We start from the raw sequence: 18676 nt of genomic DNA, 5'->3' as shown, positions 1-18676 counted from the left end.
TAATTTTGGCAATTAATTGATCTTTGACTATTCGCAGTAAATATGCCCAATGGCCTGTGATGGGATGTTAAATGGTGTGGGATCTGAGTTACTACAGGGAATTCTTTCCTAAGTGTCTGGCTGGTGAATCTTACCCACATGCTCAGGGTTTAGCTGATCACCATATTTGGGGTCAGGAAGGAATTTTCCTTCAGGGCAGATTGGCAGAGGTCCTTTTCTCCCTCCTTTGCAGGATGGGGCACAGGTCACTTGCTGGAGGATTCTCTGCACTTTGAAGTCTTTAAACCATGATTTGAGGACTCCAGTAGCTCAGACATAGGTTAGGGGTTTGATACAGGAGTGGGTGGGTGCAGAAGGTCAGACTAGATGATCATAATGGTCCCTTCTGACCTTAAAGTCTAGGATTCTATGGAAGTCCTAAGAGATACCATAAAACAGTAAAGCTAAGCTTGCCTGCAATTGTTTCATTGTTCACAATATTGTTCCTAAACTCCAGTCTGAATCTTGATGTTTCCCCTGGTATCAGTTCTCTTATAGAGAATTTTATGTTCTTTCACCAGATGCAAATGTTGGTTCCCCCTGAGATGCCTTACTGTTGTTATTTCCAAGCCTTGATGTCTTCACACATTTCCCAACAGTTCTTAGGCTTTTACATGTTTACTGATGCACTTTTATTACTGCACTAGCATATCATTTAATTTCATGGTAGTATTTTTACTCAGGTTTCCCTAGGGTTTTTAAGAAAACTCTTTGTATTTCTTAATGATTGCATGAAATCTGTTAAGTATGTTCAGCTCTAGAAGAAAAACATTAGCTCCAAGAACACCTAAACTTGGGGATTTCAAATTTGGATCCAGACCTAAATTTTAGGGTTCAGACTTATCTCTGTAGTCCACCAAAACTCTTAACTGACAAGGGGAAAAAAAAGAAACGAGAACTATTTCAGGTGCAGTGATGTAGTTTTTAGGAGGTCCCACTGAAGCTGACGGCAAAGCTTCCATTGACTTTAATACGAAAACAAAACCAGCTATTTAAAATGGTTCACACTAGTCAAGCAATGGAGTTTTCATGCAGAAAAACTCCTCTTTGTTGTGAAATTGGACATGTGTTTTTTGATGCATAATATTAGGTCTCCTAAAGCTAGAAAGTCAGGCACTTCTTTATTAATATAAAGTCTGAACTTCTTTTAAAATATGATAGATACCAGAAGTCTGAGTCAGCAAAAATTACATCCAGCTTCCATGCTGCAGAACCTCAGAAAAAGAAAAAGTCGGCTTGTGTGGGCTTTTGCGGTGTGGAAGCTGGACATATTTTTGGCTGAATTGTGCCTAATATTAGCTGGAATTATAACTAAGAATGCCTATAGAAAGCTACTTTTAAATAAAAGCTGCTATTATTTTATATGAAGGAGACATTTAGCAATAACTTTCGTTCATGTACTTTATGTACTTTTTTTGCCTAATTTTCCCCCATTTATTGCCAATATCATAATTTAGGTCCCAATCCTGGAGACATATATGCTTGAGTAAATTTGCTCATGTGAGTTGTAACATTGAAATCCTGTGAGTTAAATTACTTATACCCAGAAAAGCTGACAGGACTGGACTCTTTGGTTGAGTTCTTCATTCTTACTTTATACACCTTTATTTTTTTCATAATTCAGAAATAAAGATGTATCAGGGATATTTTCATGGTATAAAAGGAGCTCTCTGTACTTTCCCATGAGGACCTCGGTGTAAAGCTATCTGTATCTCTATACAGTTTCTTTTGTCCTGTATTTGCTCTTTGATGTGAAAGTCTGCCACAAAGTAAGCAGTGATCTCTCTGATGTTGAACTTTTAGACTTTATTGTAACTACATGTTTACAAGAAGAGCTGACAGTCATTTTCACTTCTCAATATTCACATTTCACTATGGCACCTACTTTACAAGCCAGAGTTTTGGGGAAAGTATTATATTACCACGGTGCACTTCAGAGCTGCCTTTGTGCTGTCTGTGTCAGGGTTTTCATTTTAAAGCACATTTTAAAGGGTTTTACTTCAATCATTAAAAAATAATTCTTTGGAGACATTCACAAGGTCTCTACTTTAGAATGGCCTTTACATTTGTCTGTTTTAACTTTAACAAAGCTAAATACTGTCATTTGAGGGGGGAAATAGAAGTAAAAAAAACATTTTGAAAAGCCAAACTAACCAGTTTTAAAGTGATAGTTGTTAAGTGATTAAACCCATTTTATGACTTAATCGTTCACGTTGTGGAGGAGGGAGAGGAAAGTAAAATGAAATAAGTTACGTTACAGATATCACTATGGAAATCTCCAGCAGCGAGACTTCCACTGCACAAAAACATGTGCCAGTTTAGTAATAAAAACTACTAGTCACGGCCTTGACCATCTCATGCACCGGAGAAACCAACAAGAGGAGAGCGGAAGTGGGTTAGGTAACTCCTCACTGGTGATGTCATGGAGTTTCCAAAAATCATCCTTTTAGGTGGAAGCTGTAGGAGGCAAGAGAGGTGTGTGTGTGTGTGTGTGTGATTTTCATGCCCATGGAATTTGGGGGCCAGCGGAGAAGGGCACAATGGAGGACTGGCCACCTTCACAAAGCTCTTCTCCCACTTCTCACTGCTGTGAGCCCCCACAGTGCAACATCATGACATCTGTTGCCACTGGACCATAGAAAACTGCCCTCTACAACCCCAAGCTCCCTGCAGTGCATCTGGAAATTCTCAGGGAGGAAGATGTTGTGCCAGACATGGCAATCCCCACTTCTATTGCCCCTGGGGGAAAGCCTCCCAGTCAAAGGCTGCTCAGCTCTTCGATGACAGAGGGCCCATATTTCCGTCTCACTTATTAGATCACGATCCCCAAATGTAAGATTTATAGCTGTTTATATAACTTGTTTTTTAATAACCTGTTGAAGCAATAATCTACCCAGCAATTATAAATGTGCATCGTATTCTCATGTTTTAGCCAAATGTATCTGTTAACACAGCAATGCACTCGCAGTATAAGAAAAACTATCCCAAGTCTGGTACAGTGCATCTTATGTAAGTATAAATTATTGGGACTGTTCCTTTGAACAAAAACCAAAGATAAATGTAATCCCAGCTACTCCAGAGCTTCTCCCACAATTTTGTCCTCTTTGTGCAGGAAAGCCATTATAGTGCGGTTTGGAAGACATTTTCTCCAGATTCCTCAGTACTTCGGGCTGCTGTTTTAAACTCAGTATCAAAGTATAGCTTCTATTTCATTCACATTCTCCAACATTCAATATTAAAATAACATTTAACATATAAATGTTTCCAAAGTAAATATGAAGGGCCCAATTCAATGAGAGGAAAAGTATTTCTAAGCAAAGGATGCCAAGACGAAAAGGTTTTATGGAGTGCAGAAGCTTGGTATATTAATTGCTGAATGATCACAACACATCAGCTAGAAATTTTGTTTTACACAATAACTTCTCTGTGGCAAATCAAATACAGACAAATAAGTGTAGATTAATTTAACTGAGGGCAAAATCATCTGTTAATAAGAAACACTAACGTTTAAAGTTAACATAGAATGCCAACAGGTCACAGTGTTTCTTTTAACCCAGTAAAGCAATCCACACTGCTCTAATGAAAGTCAGAACAAAAGCACATGAATCTCGCTGCACTAATTAATTCTTGTGATGATGACAAACAACACACCTTTGTCTGGCCATCCATTCCCTATCTGGAGTTTGTACTTCAGGCAAAGTGCAAACTGGAGCACCATGTGCTTAGAGAGGACTCATCCTCCATTGGGAATAGTGGGGACTGAATGCAGTTCACATCACCTCCTCTGGTAGGTTCAGGGGTTGAGGGGTGGGAAAAAGTTAAGGATGAGAACCAAATCAAATGTCGCCTCATGTCTACAAGTTCCAGGGCTATCTATCTGAGCATTAAGAGTATAGCATAAACTCTTTAAGGCAAGGATTGCCTTCTAGTTGTGTCTGCATATGCTGCCTAGCACAAGGGTACCTTGATCCCCAATTGGATGCCTCTAGATTCTAATGCAATACGAACAACAATGATACTTGGATTAGGGAAAAATATTTGATATGTCAAACTCTGGTTTCAGGGATTTGGTGGGAGGGATTGCAATTTTGATGCCTCAACCCCATGCTTGTGTGGATGTGCGTGCGTGTGCACACACACACCCTTCCTATCCTTCCCCTGTTCGCCTTCTCTTAACCCTCTGTGGAAGCGAAGTGGGGAGGTGGGATGCCTACAGTCCAGCTGATTTAACTTTACTCTGTGAACACTCTTATTTTAGTTTAAGAATGTTTTATTTTGATTTAGCTTAAAACAAGTTTAATAGACTTTAGCTAAACCAAAATAAGCCTGGTTTTAAACCGCAGTAAGCACACTCATCTAGCCTTTGGCACCAGTTTAACAAAATCCATCCATCTCTATGCAGAGGAACCCTAATTCCCTGAGGCCTACCGCTTAGTCTCCAGGGTAGAAGAAGAGACAGAGGTGACACTGCAGAATTTAACACCCTGTACCTTGGCCTCTATAGGTAGGGCCCTACCAAATTCACAGTTCATTGTGGTCAATTCACAGGATTTTAAAAATCGTAAATTTCATGATTTCAGCTATTTAAATCTGAAATCTCATGGTGTTGTTATCATAGAATATCACAGTTGGAAGGGACCTGAGGAGGTCCCGACTAAAAAAGGAGTTGTGGGGGGGATCACAAAGGTTATTGTGGGTGGGTAGGTGGGGGTTATTGCTACCCTTACTTCTGTGCTGCTGCTGGCGGTGGTGCTGAGCAGCTGGAGAGCGGCAATTGCTGGCCAGGAGCCCACCTCTGAAGACAAAGTTGCCACCACCATCAGCACAGAGGTAAGGACGACATGGTATGGTATTGCCACCCTTATTTCTGTGCTGCTGCCTGCAGAGCTGGGCCCTTAGTTAGCAGCTGCCACTCTCCGGCTGCCCAGCTCTGGAGGAAGCAGTGCAGAAGTAAGGATGGCATGTTATGGTATGGTACTGCCACCCTTACTTCTCCACTGTTGCTGGCAGGGTGCCACCTTCAGAGCTGAGTGCCTGGCCAACAGCCGCTGCTCTCTGGCCACTCAGCTCTGAAGACAGCGCAGAAGGGTGACAATACCACAGCCCCGCTAAAATAACCTTGTGACCCCTCTGCAACTCTCTTTTGGGTCAGAACCCCCAGTCTGGAGAGACTCTGGTCTCCCCCATGAAATCCATATAGTATAGGGTAAAAGCACCCAAAGGACCAGATTTCACAGTCTGTGACACATTTTTCATGGCTGTGAATTTGGTAGGGCCCTATCTGTAGGGATAAGAAGCTGCAGCCATGGCAATAGCCTGGCACTCAGCTGCATCGTTCCCAGGATTTGTTTGATTTGTTTTAAGTTAAATGGGCTTTTTTATTATTGTTTTACAAATTACATAAATATGCTAAAGGAAAAGGATACTAGACAAGAAGCACATTACATAAGAATATATGTTTATAAGCCATTCAGATAACCCAAGGACCTTTCCCTTATTTTTAGTCATGGTTCAGCAGCTGTTTTCCAGATACTGTACTATGCATGAAAGACTCCATGAGATCTTGTTTCATAGATACAGCTCCATTTTGGTGTCACTTAAATTTGAGAGGATTCATTCTACTGATCAATGTGCAACACTGGGGCAGTTGTAATCAGAGTATCTCTGTGACAAGCACCAATTTGAATATATGTCAAGATTACACGAAGATTGATTTGTTTTTGTATTTGAGAATGATCAGTTTCTTCCAAAATTTAAAAATAAAGGCTAATTGGAGCAGTTTTATGAAGACCCTTGTTCCATGTTTCAATGGCAATAAACTGCACTGTATTTCTGAGAACACAAACATTACACAATAATTACATGGCAGACACCATGTATTATAACCATGCTGGATATATTACTTGCATTGTTCAATAGTGAAGAGGTTGGACGTATTTACATTTAAGTAGTTTTAATTAAGTTAGAAATCAACATTCTTGAAATGACGGCTGGATTATTATACCTCTCTTGGCACTGATTTTAGACTAGCTGGCTATGTACATAGCATGACAAAAAGCACAAAGGCTATAGTCACACAACCAGAAGGACTAGTAGTTCCTGTGCTACTATTATGCAACACAGAAGAGAGCCGAAGTCATGGGGTGAAATCCTGACTCCCTTGAAGTCAATGGCAAAAGGACTATTGACTTTAATAGGGCCAGGATTTTACCCCTGCTGTACACTAATGGGAATCAGCAATGGGTGCAGCTGACCACTGTATATACAAACTATGACAAACTATGTCCACCAACAACTGTGTCAGCAATGAGAAATTTTGTTAGGTTTGACCAGAATGCAGGTAGAACACTGGCCTGGCTTACCAAAGGGTGATGGAAGCATGCTGCAGAGCCCCTACATGGTATTAGTATGGGAGCTCAAGCAATTTTTGGAGAGGGCTGAAAGTTCTGAAACTGGGATGCAGCTCCACTATGCCTAATGACCCAGAGAACATGCATGTGTAGATGTTAATATTTTTTCCTCAGAGCACAGACTTCAACTTTATGCCTTCATCTCCCATAAAATGGGTTTAGGGTGCAAATGTAGCATGGTGAGCTGTCTGGAAGGGCTAATGTACAATCCAGAAATGTCCTGAGATTTGGGGATGTGGATCTTGAGTTTACTGTGTATCCATTAGTTCCACATAGTACGGAGACAGTTTTCCATGGCACCATTAAGGAAAGACATGAAAAGCTCCATTAGTTTCACTGGGTTTTTGAAGAGTGAGGGCAAATAGCCCTGTTTTTAAAAATGGAAACAGCGGGCCAGGTGTCTGGACCTGTGTGTGCATACAGGCCCAGAGACTCAAAGGTATTAATTTCCCTGGGGGTCAAGTGCCTAAATACCTTTGAGGATCTGAGCCACAATCCTTGTCCTTGAGCTCAGCAAGTGCAAGGACTGCTCAAGGCTAATGCCACTAGTTACACTAGTCTCCCTGAAAGAAAGTGGAGAGGGGTGGGGCCATGGCTCCATCACTCATTGCACTACCCAATGGAGTTGGTCCAAACTGATTGCTGTACTCTGTAGAGAGGCACAGCAAGAATTGCTCACACCCTTGCTCCCCAACAGCCCTTGTGACTCGCATCTGCCTCACATCCAATGCCTGAAGAAGCTCCTGACGAGGGTGCGCCTTAAAAGGCACCATCTAGCCCTAGTATCTAAATCCAAGGCTTAGATTTTAGGGACAACAGCAGTAACTATACAGAGCACCCCAAATTAATTTCTGCTGGTCTTTCTGTAGCACAAAATAGATAGTCCCCAGCAGGAAGAAAACAAAGCAGACTGTAGCATTTATTAACATCAGTTAAGGACCCCTTTCAAACACGGCATCGTAGAAGAGAACACCAGCCTCCTTGCTAGATATTCTAAGAAGATGTTTTACTTATCTTTTAGTCCTGTGTTTAAGCAGAGGCTGGCATGCAATACATTCACCTTTTAGTCTGATAACATGACTCTTCACGGTGAGATGTACCTAAGGAAGTCTGCCCCAACATGAGGGCCATGTAACATCTCACTTGACACTATTTGGAGCCCAAATATATCCAAATGGACAGTTTCTAATTGTTTTAAAATTAAAAAATTAAAACCAGAACTTAAAAAGGCAACAGTTCAGTACCATCAGTATGTGCAGGTCCCTCAGTCCTTAGATATCAGACCTCAAAGAAAAGCCAAATCATGAAAGGAGAAAATTAGGCACTTGCTTGATCTCTGGAATTGTCAGCTGTAATTGCAAATTACAACTAGAAGATAAATAGGAGAAAGGTGAATATTTAAGTTCTGCTCTCACTGCAAATGAACATAAGCGAAAGAAATTTTTTTTTAAACGCAACTAGACTGACTGCTCTTGTAATAATTTAACTAATTCTTTCCAGGAGCTTGCCTGGCACATGGGGTTATTTCGCAGCCTACAAAAGCTTCTCTTGTGAGAATGCAAAGGAAAAACATACTGCATCCCACGTGTCTCTAACACTAGATAGGTAATTTACAAAGTCACAGAAGAACAGAGCTGCATTTACCTACTGGAGAAAGAGACAAAGAGTAGCCACATTCTTCTTAATGCAGTTTGATTTCTTTTTTATTTTATGAAAAGAATCCAATTTTTTAAACAAACACATCCATATGGAAAAGGAAAAATAAGAATTCTCGCTGGTGGTAACAATGAAACACTTGACATTACATTAACACACTTGTTATATATTCAATTAACATACAACAATGAACATTTCCTATACTATATTGCTGGTAATATACCCCAACACTCCCAGAGAGAGGATTTAAAACTCCAAAGGTGAATTTTTCAAATAATACATAAAGCCTGAGAAATATGATTCTATATGGAAGTCTTGCATGGGGGGAGGAGGGGAGAATGAGAAATGAAAACTGATATTGTAAATGTATTCAGGCTCTACTGTAATACAAATAAAATAATAATACAAACAGATACTTACCTATCTACCTTAAGGCCAGGCAACAAAGCTAAATTGCAGTCTCTTTGTGACCAGTTCCCTGCACTACATGCTGCAGTAGCAGTTCCTTATCAACTCCATACCAGGCCACTGGATTTACTACATGAGCTTGCCTCCAAGTTGCCATCTGTGCCGGCATACTGAGTTGGCATGTAGACCACCTCCAAGATGCTTTAGTGCATGGCCCCTGCATTCCCACCTCCCTGCCCATACTGAATGACATCAGTCATTGATATTTGTGCAGCATGGAGGTCCTTGCACAGATTCCCCTTAAATAGGCTGAATTTAATTCTGAACGTTCAGAATAATCCCCAAATCATTATTTTTAAAATGGCGTATTGTCAGCCAGTTTAAACAGGCTAATGTTTTTATCATTCAATATCATTCAAGAGACTGACCCTGCAAGAAGATCAGCGCCTGCAATTGCCGTTGACTTCAACAGGAGCCTAGGATGCTCTGCACCTTGTGGGATCAATTCTCAAGTGAGATTTGAATGGTGCAAGATGCCTTCTATGAATTTTATATAAAATCAGGCACAATACAGATTTCATTATCACCAGCTTTTATTGGAAAACTCCTATAGTCTTTCAGAGAGCCCGAAAATGAAATGTAAAGGCCAAACCTCAAGATCAGTCTGGCACTGCGAACATAATATAACAAGTATGTTGACTGAGGTAAATGAAGATCCATCAGAACAGCTATATTCATTAATATTCCAAGAAAATAGATAAAACTCTCAGCTGCCAATTTCATGGGCCTGATCCTGCTACCACTCCACATGTGGCACTCCTACTGATGTCAGCAGGAGTTCTGTATTAGAGTGCTCGCTAGAGCAGGCTTTGACTTTGCATCAGCAGTAAAGTTGCATAGCAAGTTAAAACAGGCGTAAAAATCTAAAATTAACTCGCACACAGTAGTTTACTAGCAAAGAACCCATCCTCCTTCAAGAAAGGTCTCACAGTCAGTAGGTTAATATCAACAAATGTGATTGAGAACTTCTCAAGAGATCAGACTCGATAGCTTCAGCAAAGCTCAACCACAATGATCAGTTCAGCTAGCCTGTTGGGTCCAATCTTGTGAAACAAAGGGTATTGTAGTCAGCAGAAGCAAAGGAAGATCAGGGAACACTAAGATCCTGTCAACAAATATACATAGATTGTGCTATGACAGCAAAACCAAAACAAAGCAAAACCAAAACATTGGCACTAATAAGGAAACCCACAGGTCTTCAATAAATGTATTTATTTAAATGGATAATACTTTAAAATCACTAACAGTATACACGCTCAAAGATCTATCCTATATATATCTAAGCCACCCAAAATCAGAGCCATATCTTTCCATGGTTAAACCATAAACTCTTAACACTTACTTGATTTCTAACAGTATTACAACAGACTTAACCCAGGAGTTTTTGCTTGTTTGTTTTAAATTCTGCTTTGTATTTTTTCTGCCTGAACAGTAAAAGTCTGTACCAATAATTTATATGAAGTGCTTCAGTGTTTTGTTACTAATAAATACATGTCCAATACAAAGAAGTTGGAAAAATTATACACTTAATGTCCCACATACCTTTAGGAGCCTCTATTTGTGAATCTCCAACCCAAACCTAGTAAAATACTTCTAAGGTTGTTTTTACTGAAGCTATACTAATTTGTCCAGCATGCAGAACCCTACTATGCAGGGGTCTGACGATACTACCAGCTAAGCACTTTCACTGGCGTACTAGCACTCTAAACTCCCATTAACACTGGGCCTGATTCACCACCGCCCTGCACCATAGATAGTCATTTTTCATTTGTACAAAGTTATCCCAAACTGGCTGTAAAAGCCAAATTCAGCACAGGTGGCTTGGACCCATTCCTAATTATGACATTTTGTCAGTGAGAGTTTTTAATCTAGTGCAGAGTATTTGCTCCTGGTAAAGTCCTGCTCCTGGTAAAGTCAATGGCAAAATGCTAATGTGCATAGGATCAGGAACAACAAATACTCAGATTCACCCGAGGATTAATCTACTTAGGAAAAGCATGTCTTATTTCTTTTTTTAAACAGAGGTATAAGACAAACACTTAAAACTGCACTCTTTCCTTAAATAAAAAAATGTAGTCTGAATATATTCATACAACACAAGATTTGCTTAATTAACTTTTACAAGTTTGTGGAGATGCGTAAACAAGTAAAAAAAAAAAAATATCAGTCAATCCACAAAATATTTCCTCTAACATCATGGACAGAAATGTTTCACAACTGTTTATTTCCAAAAATAGAAAGCTTTCCCCTCAAGGTGAAACCAGAAAGTTACATTTCATATAGAGCAACCTGTCTTAATGACATAATCCATCCCCTTTTCATTGGCTGTGCCTTGGCTTACCACTTCTTTGAATGTACCAGTGTAGCTATCAACATGCAGACAGTTAACCATATTCTTTAATTCTTTCAAATCCCTATATACACACACATTAGAAATCTCTGTATATTTCAGAATGAAATAAATGCTCTGTCAAACATAATTTGTTTTGCATGAAAAATACAATCACACACAATTCTTTTCGTATGAAGTCAATTTGAGTAATCGAAATTGAAGAACAGAGGGAAGAATTTAATATGTTTCTGCGTTACTTTTAAAAAAATCTGGTATGGAAATTTGTAACATTTCACTTTCTCCTACAAACCATCATTTTCTTCACCTTAACTTCACAGCAACTATAAATGATCACATACCTCCAAAGTGCTATTACAGTATCAGGAATAAATAAAATATTCTAATCACCTAGACTTACTCTGTTTCTCCCATGTGCATTTGAGCTCATACAAAAACTGTATTCCCAGTGCTTCTGGTCTACTTCTCTTAAAGCACAATACTGTGGATCTATTATTTCATGGCAGCCAGAGGTCACCCAAGACAAATGTGTAGGCAAGAGCTATGGGCTTTGGAAGGAAAAAAAATGGTGATTTTGATGAATCTATTTGTCACTGTTAATGTGGAACACTACTTTGGTAATAGCAACACAAAAGCAAAATATCTTTGTACTCTGAAACCTTCAATACCAAAAGAGAGTAATATTAAAATACACTTCTTATTATTGAAGCTTAGCCAACAAACCATACAAAAGTCACCAGTGGAAAAACTGTTAAAGTAATGAATACACTTATTGATAGATAAAAGATTAGTGTGAACTTTCAATTAAACTTACCAGAGAAATAATATCCCTCACATTACAGAAAGAGCAAACATCAACCCAAATAGTTATTAAATACAACCATTTTATAACCATATTCTGTAAGCACAAAAGCTAAACTTTAACAGTTTTGCATCTATATGGAAAATGGCTTAATGAAGCCCAAAAACCAGGGAAGTAGATAACTTTGGAGTTCAGATGCTGAGTTTTTCAAAATCATCTTACTGTCATCTTACAATGTTCCATTATGTTTCTTCCAAAAGCATTCTTAAGTGATTTATATCCTAAAGATATATTCCTCAGTACACATTCAGTTTTTCCTATTTGGTTACATGTTTGCAGAGGGATACGTAAAAACAGCATTTTGTCAGTACAACTTGTAGAGTTTTGAAGAGTTGTTATAATTCCCTATAAATCACTCTCAAATTATGCTGTTTTTGTCACAGAAACAAATATTTTGGATCAACCTGGTTACAGTCTATTGTCAACCTAATTTAGAGATGCTAATGATTAATGGATAGTACTATCTTTCTATTCATCTAGTCTTCTCTGTTAAAAAGAGGGTCAGAAGCTTAGCAGCTGTAAATTATCATGCTTCCGCTGCACACTGGTGTCTTTCACTTAGTGCATTTGCAAAGTAAAAGACACAACCAAACATAGATTTCAGTCTTTAGCAGGATCATCATTAAATATTCAATTTCAAATAATTCCTTTTAAAACGAGATCTGTATACAAAAAAAAAGGCTTAGTATTTTTAATTGTGAAACTCAATTAATAAATTTACAAAGACTGGATTACAAAGAAACAAGGTCCTAGTTAAACAGAACTGTTACAATGTTTAGATATGTGCTTTTTATTGTTTTCTTGATTTAAAAATATGCTGCAGTACATAGTTTATCTGTGGATCCCATTATATTAGAAAACACCACAAATTATTTGAAAACACACCTTTAAACTTTTGGTTTCTCATCAAAAAACTTCCTCTGACTCCCCCCAATCCTTCATTGTCCCTCAGGAAGAACTGGGATTTGAAAGCAGAGAAAGTGTCAGATTTTCAAGCCTCATTTCATAATGCTCACTTTTCCTTTCAAACCAAAACCTCATTAAAAATGTACATTTTTTGAGCCTGTCATTTTTAGCCACACAAACTGTCCACAGGACACCACACACTCTCTCTTCCTTTCTAGCAGAAGTATGTTTTACTGTAAATTTTAGAGACAGATTTTATTAGGATTATGCAGCACATCTCTGCTTTATGCAATCCCAACCATGTTAATCATAACCTCTCCCTCTGCAAATCATGTGGACAGATAAAAGTTGGAGGATAAGGGAGAGTTTATGTAAAAGTATAAAGTACAGTTCTCTAAGCACACAGCTGGTCTGGGCAAAACCAAAAAGGGACCCTTTCCGCACGTGGCTGGTCACTTTCACTACTTGATTAGCTCTAAATCAAACCAAAAGCAAACACCAAAAGAAGCGGTAGATGACACACTCCAGTGTGAGCTACTTCAGCTGTAAGGATTAATAAGAAATAGCCGCCGCTCTGCAGTAGCGGGCCCAGATGGGTCCTCCTCGCCGAGAAAGGTAACTGCCGAGCCAGTCCAGAAGCAGGGCAGGCGCTCGGGGATAGACCCGCCGCAGCAACCCGGAATCTGCAGAGTGCCCTGGGGAGGGGGGGTTCCGCCAAGCTGAACCTCTCAGCAAGGTCTGGTGCGCGGTCCTGGGGGGTCAGAGGGGCACGGTGAAGCAGCACCAGCTCCCCAGGACAGTCACTCCCGAGGAGCCAGCCACGGGATCGCCGCGCCGAGCAGCGCTCTCCGAGCACGGGACTAGTCCCACCAACTCCCCGCGCAGCCACCCAAGCCTCGGCAAAGCCTCGGGAAGGGGACCAAGTCACAAGCAACTCGACCACCTGAGAGCTGCCCGTGGCACTCCCCGCCCCGATCCGCCAGCACACCCGCTCGCCGGCCGGCCCCGTGCGCCCAGCTCCCCGGCGGGGCCAGCGCCCATCCCCGCGCGGCGCAGCGCCTACCTTTCATCGCGGCGATCACAAAACACATCATTTGTCAGGGCGACGCGGCGGGGAGCAGAGCACCGAGGATGGGCTGGGAGCGCGCTGGCCGGGCCCCTCTCCCTGTACCACCGCCTCAGTAGCATCTGCTGCCTGCCAGCTGACAGCCCGCCACCGCCTCCCTCCCCGGGCCCATATGAGACTCCATGTGACCCGCTGACATCGAGCCACCCTCCCTCTCTCCTTGTTTACACCGCTCGCCTCCTCCCCGCCCTGCCGGGACTGAGCGGCAGCGCCGCCGGCCAGTCACAGGCAGAGAGGCGGGAGCACCGCCTCCTCGGGACAGGGCCGGCTGGGCAGTCGCGGCGGCTCTCTGGGGCTCGCTCCATCTCCAACGGCCGCCGCGCGCCCGGCCCCCTCCCCCTGCCCGAAACACTCGGAGCACGAGCGCTCCGAGCTCTCCAACTTCAGCAGCCGGCGGGCAGCGAGCGAGCCGCGCGCCTGCACAGCCAGCTCGCCCCATGCACGCGAGCAGCAGGGAGCCCTGCCCTGCGCTAAAACAAGCCGCCCGCGCCAACCCCCCCCACCCCCACCACTGACCGGCCACGGGGCAGAGCTGGACTCTGCGTCTGCCACGAAAGAGTCTATACTGGGATTCGGGCTGCTTTGCGGGAGGCGCATAAGAGAAGGGCTGTGGCGAGCGCCCTTTCAGGCCAGATTACATTGCACTGAATGCGCTAATACAACGAGAGGGCCAGTGGCACCTTAAAAATTAACAGGTTTATTTGGGCATAAACTTTTGTGGGTAAAAAACCCACTTCTTCAGCTGTAGGACACCTGTATCTGTAATTTTCACTCCATGCAGCTGAAGAATGGTTTCTTTTTACTCATCAAAGCTTATGCGCAAATAAATTTGTTAGTCTTTAAGGTGACACCTGCCTCCTTGTTTTTGTGGATACAGACTACCAAGACTACGCCTCTGATACTTGAATAGGCTAGTGTCTCCTGCAAATAGCTTCCAAACGAGCCACTTCGGCATTACGCTGAATGCTGATCATCAACGCCGGGCCAGTGCAGAGGATTTTCAGACCTCTAACCCTCTCTCCCCTTTGTGAAACTTAAGTGCTGTAGTGTTAAAGCAAGACACTGATAGAGGGAAAATGGCCTTTCTTTCCCACACCTGGCCTTTCTGGAAATTAAAAGCAGCAATTAGGTTGTGATTCAATGAAGGGCAGATGTTCTCAAATACAAGGTCTGTGTTTTCAGTTGTGGCAAGCACATACATAATTGAACAAAACTACATTAAAAAACATCATGTCTGAGTACCTGGTGGTGTACTTCCAAGCAAAATGCAGCTTGCACTGCTTTTCCCTTGAGCTCTTTTCCTGTTTACACTTTTCCAAAGGACTGTATTTTGAACTGAAAAATAACATCTTATATTAAGAATAGGTCACAGCATGACAAAATTAAAGATTTATTAGTTATTGATTTAGAAGTTGATCTAACTGAACTTTTCCATTTTAAGTATATTCTATGATGGGTTCAATATTCCCTCAGAATTTACTGTAAAATGGATGAAGCATAATTCTATCGTTGGATGTTTTCAATATTCTGGATAGCAACAGCTGTCACCATACTGTCTATCTGTTCACATTAAATTTAAATTTTGCAGCTTTGATATGTACACTCTAGACACACATAAATTCAACTTATTCAAGTACACTCTGAGGAAAATTGTATTAGCAAGAACGTTCATTTTGCCTAATCTTGCCCTAGTAATGGGAGCAGAAAAATTCTCAAAATAAGAGTAAAGTAGTGCATAGATACACTATAATAGGGGTAGGCAAACTACAGCCCACGGGCCTAAGCCGACCCGAGAACTCCCTCGGGGAAATGGGATCTAGGGCTTGCCCGGCTTTGGTGCTCCAGCCGAGGTGCTGGGTCAGGGGCTGCACCGTGTGGCTTAGCCTCACTCCGGCTGGAGAGTTGGAGCACTGGATTGGGGGCCGCTCTGGCGCTCTAGCCAGGGCACAGGGTCGGAAGCCACTCCACACAGCTTCCAGAAGCCAAGGCATGGACCTGCTCTGGCTCCTACATGCTCCAATGGCTCTCTGCAGCACTCCAATGGGAGCTGCAGGGGTGGTGCCTGTGGATGGGGCAGCGTGCTGAGCCACAGCCACCTGGCTGCGCCTCTGTGTAGGAGCTGGAGAAGGGACATGGCATGGCGTCCAGGAGCCGCTTGAAGTAAGCGCTGCTTAGAACCTACACCCCTGAGCCTCTCCCCAAGCCCCTGCACCAGCTCTGATCCCCCTCCCACTCTCCGAATCCCTTGATCCCAGCCTGGAGCACCCTCCTGCACCCCAAACCCCTCATCCCCAGCCTCACCTCAGAGCCTGCACCCCCAGCCAGAACCTGCATCCCTTCCTGCACCCCTGACGCAGCCCTCGAAACCCCTTAGTCCCAGCCCAGAGCACCCTCTGATGCTCCAAACTCCTCAGCTCCACCCTCACCCCAGAGCCCATACCTCCAAGCCAGACTCCTCACCCCCTCCCACACCCCAACCCCAATTTTGTGAGCATTCATACAATTTCATTCATACAATCCATACAATTTCTATTCCCAGATGTGGCCTTCAAGCCAAAAAGTTTTCCCACCCCTGCACTATAATGTATATAACAGAAGAACAATGACAATAATGAAGCTATCTGCAGTGGTGTTGTAGCTATGTGGCTCCCAGGATATTAGAGAAACAAGGTGGATGAGGTAATATCTTTTATTGGACCACATTCTGTTGGTGAGAGAGACAAGCTTTCCTGCTACATAGAGTGCTTGTCTCTCTCATCAACAGAAGCTGGTCCAGTAAAAGATATTACTTCACTCACCCTGTCTTTTTAATAATGAAACTAGCACATAAGCTTAAAAAATTACATAAAGACAGATGAGGGGCAAAGGGAACATCTAAATGTTTGAAAGAACATTTAAGAGATGAAGGTATACACATCATACTTTAGTAAATGTCCCATAATGGATTATTATATATTTAAAAAAAAGGCACAATACATTATGATATTCTTCACATGTGATTATAAGCCACTCAGGTATACCTAGCCATTTATCAGCTTGGCCATTCAAGACATATTAATGCAATGTTTTGAGTTTTTATATCTTCATTGTTTAAAAAAATCATAACTAGAAGAACTAGACTGATACAGTGATGCTAGAATTAGGTTTCCTATCTTTGGCATACATTTATTTGATCCATTTTGACAGCCTTACTTTCATTAAGTAGAGCCTTATTTTTCAACAAGCAGAATAAGGTACTACTCAATGATCAAGGATGGAAGAATACCACCCCAAATTATGTTGTTCTTCATAGTACTTCACCTATAAAACACATGTTTAACTCATGATACACTGAACAGAAATCATACAAGACATGTTGGACTGGATCAAGTTCTGTTACTATGTTGTTTATAACTTTTCAGATGCTGGAAAATGTTTCTTTTACATTTGGGTCAGTTGTTTGATGCACCCACACTTTGAAATTTAGATGTACTAGGATAACAAAGTGTAGAAAGAAAGAATGATGTCTTACTGTATTGTAATGTAGAGTTAGACAAACATTTCATTCTGACACAAGTAATGTCAGACCTAGGCTTAAAAAATGTCTAGTCCATTAGCACCAGTTTCGTTGTCAAATATTTAACCTTAAGGTACATAACCTTACATTATTACTTATCTGTATTTATTTCCAGTCCAACTGAAATGAAACTGATAATCTGCAATGACATCTGATGTACTAAATGGCTCCAGTAATAAATAGTCAACACAAATTTTGATTCCTACATTTTACAATATTTGCTTCATATATTTACAGAAGGTTAGCCATTAGTCATTTTAAATGATGAATATAATACCTGTCTTTATATCTTAAAGCTTTGGAATGTCAGTACCACACACCTGAGGGAAAAAGACCTTTTCTCCCCCTGTATTCTATACTTTCATGTGAAATTCCCATCTAAAACCATCTTCAAAATTCTGTTTTTCTAGCCTACATAGTCAGTGTTTAACCAATTACCTTTGTATCTTCCAGATGCCTCATTCTGATCATCCAATCCAAAACTGACTTCTGTTTTTTAACCAAGAGTATTACAGTAATTGTACAGAGCATTACATGAATTTAGTCAACATAAGAATAGCAAGAGAAATACCTTATTTGCTGTCATTTTTCATATCCTGTTCTCACAGTGACAGTCATATAACAGTTAACTCAGCATTTCAGTTTACTTGACCAGAATGTATTCTCACTTTTTCATATAAGCAATTTCTCAAACCTGAATCAATTAAGTAATATGAAGAACACTTTTGAGGTATCAGAAACTTACATTACGCTTGGATTATGTACTACTTGATGAATCTTAATAAATATTAAGATTAAAATATTGTAAATATCCATACATTTGTCAGACAGGAGAAATGACACATATGATTAGATGTAATTCATTCATTTGTTTATGGATCCAACGACCACATGAAGGTATTGAGACCACATTAATGATCCTGTATATGGTTTACACAAAAGACCGGGAGGAGAGGATGGAGGAGATAAGGAGGGAAACTGTGGATCAGGACTCTTGGGCTCTATTTTCATCCCTCCCACTTATGGTGTACACGTGTACAGGTCACTTGGAACTCAGCTGTTGCTCTATGGGTGGCGTGTAGCTTTATTAATTAGGTCGAGCTCAGGAGTGATTCGCCCTCAACCACTGCTGGTACCCTAAAAATGTATATATTCATCAGCACATGCCTTCAAGAGAAGTAACATGACCCCTTATTTGAAGCTAACCACTTTTGGGGTGGTGTGTGCTGTAAAGGGAGCAAGGAAGGAGCATAACTGAGTCTGGACCTTCCACAGTAGATACCCATTTACAACCTGACCTTCT

General features: G+C 41.3%; 1 protein-coding gene across 3 annotated transcripts in view; it reads right to left on the bottom strand.

The window, feature by feature from the left end:
• The window catches only part of RORA (RAR related orphan receptor A), a 549615-nt gene that overhangs the window by 72783 nt on the left and 458156 nt on the right, over positions 1-18676 (bottom strand). For 2 of the 3 annotated variants that reach the window (XM_032798517.2, XM_032798518.2), the window contains exon 1: positions 13755-14021. The exons of the other annotated variant lie outside the window; for it this stretch is intronic. In XM_032798517.2, coding sequence (XP_032654408.1) covers positions 13755-13785 — 31 coding nt within the window. In that variant the 5' untranslated portion in view covers positions 13786-14021. Of the gene's footprint in view, positions 1-13754; positions 14022-18676 lie in introns of those variants that run through there. 3 annotated transcript variants of the gene reach the window in all.

This window comes from Chelonoidis abingdonii, chromosome 9 (assembly GCF_003597395.2).
Source record: "Chelonoidis abingdonii isolate Lonesome George chromosome 9, CheloAbing_2.0, whole genome shotgun sequence".
Taxonomy (NCBI): domain Eukaryota; kingdom Metazoa; phylum Chordata; order Testudines; family Testudinidae; genus Chelonoidis; species Chelonoidis abingdonii.
The sequence above is the reverse complement of the archived record's forward strand: the minus strand, read 5'-3'. Positions and strand labels throughout refer to the sequence as shown.